This window comes from Schistocerca piceifrons, chromosome 8 (genome assembly GCF_021461385.2).
Source record: "Schistocerca piceifrons isolate TAMUIC-IGC-003096 chromosome 8, iqSchPice1.1, whole genome shotgun sequence".
In the NCBI taxonomy this organism is placed as follows: Eukaryota; Metazoa; Arthropoda; class Insecta; order Orthoptera; family Acrididae; genus Schistocerca; species Schistocerca piceifrons.
Window position 1 is genome coordinate 304,601,537 of NC_060145.1, and position 7,695 is coordinate 304,609,231.

Genomic DNA, 7,695 nt, shown 5'->3' on the forward strand with positions numbered 1-7,695 from the left:
CCCCGCTAGAGAGAGGTTTTTTTCCTTTAATTATCAATTAAATTCATTCCCTGATTCGTTGTAGTCAAGTCATTTCGTATAAGCCGTGGGGCGAGATGCCATTATGTTCTCTTACAGACTGCAGACGACATTACACTTATTTGCGATTATCAATAGAGAGACGCTGTCTGCTATTGATAGGAGGCACAATAGCTCGACCAAGACAATTTGATGTGGCGAAAAGTGCATCGCACATTAGAATACTACTAAGGTTCAGAATTAAAGTTACATCCACTCAATCACATAATAAAAATAGGATTGGGAACCTTTCAAGTTGTCGATGGGCATTGTCTTTCACTGCAGACAGTGATTGAGCTGGGTTTCGCCAAGAAATGAGTAGAAATGTTAGAGACATAGTGTTTACTTTATGATAGACAGTCATGCATTAAACAAATACATCTGATGGAGCAAGAAACGCAGATCAGCTGTGGGCCTGCGGACGTCACACACCGGCTGCAGAGCGGATCCAGGAGCGCAGGTTGCCGACGCTGGCGTACACGGCCGGCGCAGACTCACAGGTCTTCGCCCCCCAGGAGACGATGCCCACTTGCATGTTGCCGCTGACCAGGGGGCCGCCAGAGTCTCCGTTGCAGACGCTCTTGCCGGCCTGACCAGCGCACACCATCCGCGCGGTCACCTCGGAAGAGAAAAAGCTCTGGCAGTAGGAGCGGTCCGAGATGCTGATGTCGACCTTCTGCAGGGTGGAGGCTGCAGGCCCACCAGTCTTGGTCCTCCCCCAGCCGGTCACCGTCACCGCCAAACCAGCCGCCGGGTCGTAGCCGTCTGAGGGCAGGCTCACCACCTGGGCGTTGCTGCCGAGCAGCGACCCGGACACCTGTCCAACACACAGACACGTCACCAACTCGACGGCGTAGTACACACAAGAACAATACTGGGAGCCATACTTGAAGAGTGTCGTGCTCAGAGGTCCAGCCCACAGCCGCTGCCAGTTTGCTCTCGGACGAAACGAGCCTGTGGGGTCATCTCACTGGGTGGTCTCGGCAGTGACAAGTGTTGCGAACGGCGATGTATGAGTGGGGGATAAGAAGCGGTGCCTTGTTGAGCACTGCGGTGGAGTATGATGCATTGGTTACGCATCATTTATTCTTAGAAGGGTTCAAAAGGAAGGAGAACGTATGAAGAAAGCTTGACGCAAAAAAAAGAACGAAAAGGTAATAATTGGTTAGCATGATCAAAGTTGGCGTAGTTGAGATGAACAGGTGAGGCGGAGGACAGAGAGAGAAAGTAAGAAGGGAGGGACAGCAATACGGACTGGGAGAAGGGCATGGATAAATAGTGGGAGATATGATGAGATGCACACGGAAATGTAGGGCAAGACTCCACGGAAGCACAGCCTACACCATCATGGACCCACCACCAGCTTGCACAGTGTCTAGATGAGAACCTCGGTCCATGGCTTCGTGGGGTGTGCGTCACAATCGAACGCTACGATCAGCTCTTACCAATTGCAATCGGGACTCGTCTGAGCAGGCCACGGTTTTCCAGTCGTCTAGAGTCCAAACGACATCTTCACGGAGCCAGGAGAGGCACTGAAGGCGATGTTGATCAGTTAACAAAGGCATACCGTCGGTCGTCTGCCGCCGTAGCCCATTAACCCCAAATTTTGCCGCTCTGTCCTGACAGATACGTTCCTAGTACGTCCCACATTGATTTCTGCGGATCTTTCAGGCGGTGTTGCTTGTCTGTTAGCATTGGCAACTGTACCATGCAAAGGCGATATCGAGCTGTTAGCAAAGATACGTTCGTCGGTCGCGTGTTGCCTTAATCCACTAACGCCAAATGTCGTCACGCTGTCCTAAAGGATACGTTGTACGTCCGTCATTGATATCTGCTGTCATACCATGCGGTATGGCTTGCATGTTAGCCCCGATAACTCTAAGTAAACGTCGCTGCTTTCGGTCAGTCGTTACAGTGATATTTTCGTCATTCTACTGACACTGTCGATTCCGGAATACTGAATTCCCTAACGATTTTTGAAACAGAATGTCCCATGCGTCTTGCTCCAACTACCATTCCACGTTCGAGTTCTGTTAATTCTTATCGTGTGATCATAATCCCGTCTGACACCTTTTACATATGAATCACCTCAGTACAAATGAGAGCTTCGCCTGTGCATTGCACTTTTACACCTTGTGTACGTGGTACTGCTGCCATCCGTGTATGTGCCTGGTGGGTAATCTGGGTAGCCAATTCATAGACTCGAACTGTCCAGAAAATTCTTCAAACCAGTCACCAACAATAGTAATCAGGTGGCTACCGCATTCTCGTGGCAAATACGATGTGCATTACTGCAAATTCTCTTCAGTTAGTCGAACATAACTATTAACATAGAATGGTTACTTCAGGGTGGCCAGAAGTTCCAGCTCATTCCATGTACACACAGCCCTCACCACTATGGAGTCACCACCAGCTCGCACAGTGCTCTTTTGGAAACTTAGGTCCATAGCTTCGTGGGGTCTGCGCCACTCTCGATCCCTACCGTCAGTTCTTACCAACTGATACCGTGAGTCATCTGACCAGGCTACGGTTTTCCTGTCGTGACCGCTCTAGTCACGAACCCAGGAGAGGCGCTACAGGCGCTGCCGTGTTGTTAAATGGCGTCGGTCGTCTGCTGCGATCGCCCACTGACGCCAGATTTCGCCGCACTGTCATAACAGATACTTTCGCCGTACGTCCCACATTGATTTGATCGTTTACTTCACGCAGTGTTGCTTTTCCGTTAGCACCAAGAACTCCACGCAAACGCCGATGCTCTCAGTATTAAGTGAAAGCCTCCGGCATTTTCTGTGGTAAGAGGTACTCATTGAAATTCGGTATTCTTGGTACACCCTTGACACTACAGACTTCGGAATACTGAATTCTCTAACGATCTCCAAAATGGAATGTCCCATTCGTGTAGTCCCAGCTACTATTCCGCGCTCAAAGTCCGTTAATTCCCGTCGTGTGGCCACAATCACAACGTGTTCACATGAATCATCTGATTAGAAAATGACAGCTCCCCCCAATGCACTGCGGTTTCATACCTCGTATACGCGATACTACTGACATCTGTACATATGCATATCGCTAACCCATGTCTTTTATCACCTCACCGTGTTATCTACAATGCACTGTTAACAACTTTGTTGACTTAGATCTCCCATGTCCAGTTTACCACCCGACTGCAGGCTAGTCTAAAACAGATAGTAACATTTCGGTGGAACATCTGAGGCTCCGTAAATATCTGGGTATCCCAAAAAGTGCTTTGAAAAGGTTGCCTTTAACGACTGTTCATATTTCAAACACTTTTGACTTATTCCTACATAATTTACAGCAAAATTGTATCTGTCATACGCTAATTTCAGTGTTATGAAAAGCGTTTAATGCGGAGTTAAATTCTGCGAACTTTTCACAAAATCATGTACATTTGACTGCTACGGAGGGAACTTTCCATATATGCAAAGAAACGTGCCGCTCTTCTCTTGTTAGAACACTGGATAAGTCCAACGATACTAGCTGGAACACTCGGTTGGTTGGGGCAGAATTAGTACAAACGCATTATTCGGCACTGTGTGGAAAAAAGTTACCTGTGTGAGGAGATACTTGTCGAATTTAAGAAATCAGTATCACATTGATAATTAAACTAATTTCTCTTATCACGACATCTGTACCGTTATGTTACTATACTGACTAACTCCAACCCAGCGTTCATTACCGGTGACGTTTTAAAAAATCACCCGTTTTTCAGCTGCTAAAGAAGGTTTGTACTGTGAGCAGACGTCGTTTCTAAGTCGAAAACAAACGGGAAAAATATTCCTGCTTTTCACGAGGTCGCCAGAACAATTTTCAGAAAACAAGCATGCAGTTCAGCTTCCATACGAAATTTCACTTCCGCTGTTTTCATTTTCGACTAACGACGATCACTTTTACTCTTGGACAACGTGGATGCTCTTCTCCTTATACACAATAACATGACTGTCAGAGAACAACGATTGAACGTGTATGTTCACAGAAACTATTATCGCGAATTAGGTTTCATTTTCTGTTACTTGTAGTTCTGAAATAGTTTTCGATTGTTGCTCTTGTTTGTTGTGTGGATCTGACTTACCCAAATTGTTATAATGTTATAAGGGGCAGTCTAACGAAAACGAGACTGTTGGAAAAAAGTAAATAAACAGTTTATTATTTCAAAAGTAATTGCCAGAACAGTTGACACATTTACTTAACTGTGCGACAAGACGGTCATTGCGTTCGTGGTGAAATGTGTACGGTGGCCTAGGGAATCACGGTAGTACCAAGGCGTGGACCTCTTCGTTCGAAGCGAACCGAGATCTCCGAGATTCTCCTTTCAGAACTCTGAGAATATAGATATCACATTGGGAGGGATCGGCACGGATGTGTAAAGTCTTCCCAGCGATATATGACAACATGTGTATCCGTGTTTTATTGAAAAGGTCATTCCGAATACGGTGTAGAAAATTCGCTGGGAAGCCCTTACAGGTCCTCCACAAAGTCCTATCTCTCACGACTCGATTTTAACATTTTTCGAATCCTGAAGAAAGATATCCGTGGTCACCGATTTGTTTCGGACGAAGAGGTGTTCAAATGAGCACAGTCTGCTTCCGTAGACAACCGCGAACATTTTCCTTTTAACGCATTGGTTGTCGTGTCCACAGTGGGATAAATGTTTCTCGGCGATTATTTTTGAAACAATAAGCAATTTACGAAATTTTTTCCCAACTATTTCGTTTTCTTTTGTCCACCTCTTGCAACAATTTAGGTACGTCAGACGTACAAGACATGCAAGAGCCATTTCACAAGTACAAGCCATTGGAAATAAAACTTAATATGTAAAAATAATTTGTTTTTCCTCGTTCATTCATTGGTGTCCGACAGTTAACTTACCAAGAATCAAAGGACTAGCAACGATTGTCTAAATGTAAATGTGATCATCTTTCGTTGTGAATGAAGCAGGCGGAGCTACAATGTCATATAGAAACCGAATTGATTGTTCCTCTTTGTGAATTGCTGACGGGAATATTCCACTAGCTAAGTGTCATACGCCAGTTTGTAGAAATGGGGATATACTGTAGCAATTGGGGAATCCTGGCTGAGACTTTTTGAGGGCGCTACTTTTTATGGAATTCAGTGTTGCATACTCTCTATATTGGAAAATGTGTCTCACTGTATCAATATTTTGGTGATATGCATGGTGGCTACGTATCACAGATTTATTTCTGAGGTGTCAATTAGTGCCGCTCACCTGGATAACGGAAATGTCGTAGTCTGTTGTCTCGCTGTCGTACTGTGCGTGCATGTAGCCAGAGGACGCCTGCAGGACGGATCCTCCGCTCTCGCGGACTGAGCTGCCGACCCGGAAACTCATCCAGGACAGAGCGACGCCGTCCACACAGTGGGCCGCCGACAGCACCCAGCTGGAGCTGATGATGGACCCTCCGCAGTTGTGCGAACCCAACTTCTGGAAGGATACCTGCCACGGGTAGTCGGCGATGTCGGCGTTGGTCCCCCCAATGATGCGGCCTGAGCCCTTTGTTCCCCGCAAGGCTGGGGAAGGCAGGGCCAGGGCAGAACCCAGCAGGCACACCAAGAAGAGGGCGAGGCACTGCATTGTGGTAGCGGCGGCGGTGACTCCCTCCCAATACTTTATATACCATCTGATGTGCAGATAAACAGCACAATATAAGTTTCGTCATCCCACTTGAGCTAAATCTCTGTCCTTGAAGCTGTGACAGTCAGCGTACTTCACTCAGCGAGATACGCCAAGGCGATACAGTGCTAGCTTAATTTCGATACAGATCTTGAGCAATTACTTTTTGCCCATGATGAAAGTGTTTCTTTCACAATGGAGACGTAGAATAAGCTCTCTAACATTTACCCACTCGGCGAGGTTGGGAGATAATCTCTTTTTGCTGATTATCTGTTCATCTGTCATTGACAGTTTGCTGTGAATGCCTACATGAATGTTGGTCATTGTGTACATGAAACATAGAATAGAGAGGTTTCCAAGGTAAGAGCATTTCTGACCTTGGGGCTTAATCAGAGTGTTAAAATAGAGATTTACGGTACATCGCAAGTTGAGAGGTCGGACATGCCTCCAGACGTGGGCACCCTATTATCTGTAGCCAGCCGGTCAAAAACTTGGTTTTTACAGTGGGTCATGCTATAAGGTGATCTGGCACTGTTCATGGTCATTCGCTCATTTGATAGGGACGTTAGTCTTTGCGGCATTCATAAGCTTAAAGATAATCGTTTCGCACTGAAGACTGTGAGTTCCACCACAAGTTGTTCAGTCGCCTAGTAGGAATGGCTTGTTTACTTAGCGCGAAAAGACAGATTTTGTTTGCAAATTACGAGCATTATTTCTTGACGTGTCTTTTGTAGTTGACTGATCAGCGCACAGGCATTTCAAATTTCATGCCTCAGATACCTGGTTAAACCTGAAACCTTAAATTAACTTTTTCTTCTCGAACAGCTTCAAGGTTCCATCGATCTTAACTTCCCAATCGCACGGGCGGACCATTATCAACAATAACACATAACAGCGAATACATTCTCGAAGTTAATCCAAAGATTAATGTTCACCCACTGCATGAAACCAGCTTTCATCCGAGCGCTAGTCAAATACTGCCGATGAAATTTTCTTCTATGAATAGAATTCGAAAGACATCCTTAAAGTCCATTTGTCAATAATAGCAAACACCTAAGACTACTTGCATAGCTTCTCATCGCAGTTTTGCTGTTGAAGCAATTTAATTTCTCCACAGATCATTTTTACAAGGATGTAGATCATTTCATGATATTAAAATACAGTTGCAAAAAAAATAACATATATATATATATATATATATATATATATATATATATATATATATATATATATATATATATATATATAAAATGAGTAAAGTATGCACTGAGAGAAAACTGGCACTGAGAGTAAAATAAATAAAGATAAAAGTAATAGAGAGTAGGAGAAATGAAAATAACGAGAAACTAAATATTAAAATTGGTGACCCCAAAGTCGACGATGTGAAGCAAAATTACGAAAGTCGGACGTAACGAGGAGGATTTAGGAAAGATATTAGTTCGGAAAAAGATGGCATTCCTAGTCAATGGAAATCTATCAGCATCTGTTCTGAAAAACTGCTTTTGGAGCACAACACTGTACTTAAGTGGAAAAGCAGGAACTGAAGAGAATTAGAGCGTTACAGATTTGATGCAATAGAATAAGGTGAAAAAGTAGGTGGACTGGTATGAGGAGGTTGTCTGCAGAATCGGCAAGGAGACAAACATGTGAGAAACAAGTACAAGTAAAATGGATGGGATGGTGTCTTATTTTTAATGCATCCATAGCAGTCTGATGCTATTTGTTGTCGGATCCCAAAATCAACATGTCTCGATATTTAGGCGATGCACCTGTCTATGATTGTCAGGAGAGACGCTGTCCCATTGCTCAAAAGTGGGACTTAGCACCAGTAGTGACTCTCCCGAGTCATATTAATGTCAAAATTCGGCAACAAACCCTGGGGACTTTCAGAACTGTTACTCCCGATACGCATATACAGTTGCAGTAATTCCCATAGTATCTGAGGGAGATGGTAGCAAGGGCTAATCTGAGATTGAGAGATTAGCATT

At 44.6% G+C, this 7,695-nt stretch overlaps 1 protein-coding gene across 1 annotated transcript; it reads right to left on the reverse strand.

The window, feature by feature from the left end:
* Positions 1 to 481: 481 nt before the first annotated feature.
* LOC124712305 (trypsin alpha-4-like) lies at positions 482 to 5,668 on the reverse strand. Its single transcript, XM_047242596.1, has 2 exons — positions 5,303 to 5,668; positions 482 to 874 (listed from the first exon to the last, which is right to left on the reverse strand). Exons 1-2 carry the CDS (start codon positions 5,666 to 5,668, stop codon positions 482 to 484), a joined length of 759 nt encoding a protein of 252 aa, XP_047098552.1.
* Positions 5,669 to 7,695: the final 2,027 nt, after the last annotated feature.

What these genes read in the sequence shown, in the direction of transcription:
- LOC124712305 (XM_047242596.1), bottom strand. Translation starts at nt 5,668, where the DNA reads ATGCAGTGCCTCGCCCTCTTCTTGGTGTGCCTGCTGGGTTCTGCCCTG. An exon ending in ACGACATTTCCGTTATCCAG is followed by an intron (nt 875 to 5,302) that starts GTGAGCGGCACT and finishes TGTGTTGGACAG; the next exon opens with GTGTCCGGGTCGCTGCTCGG.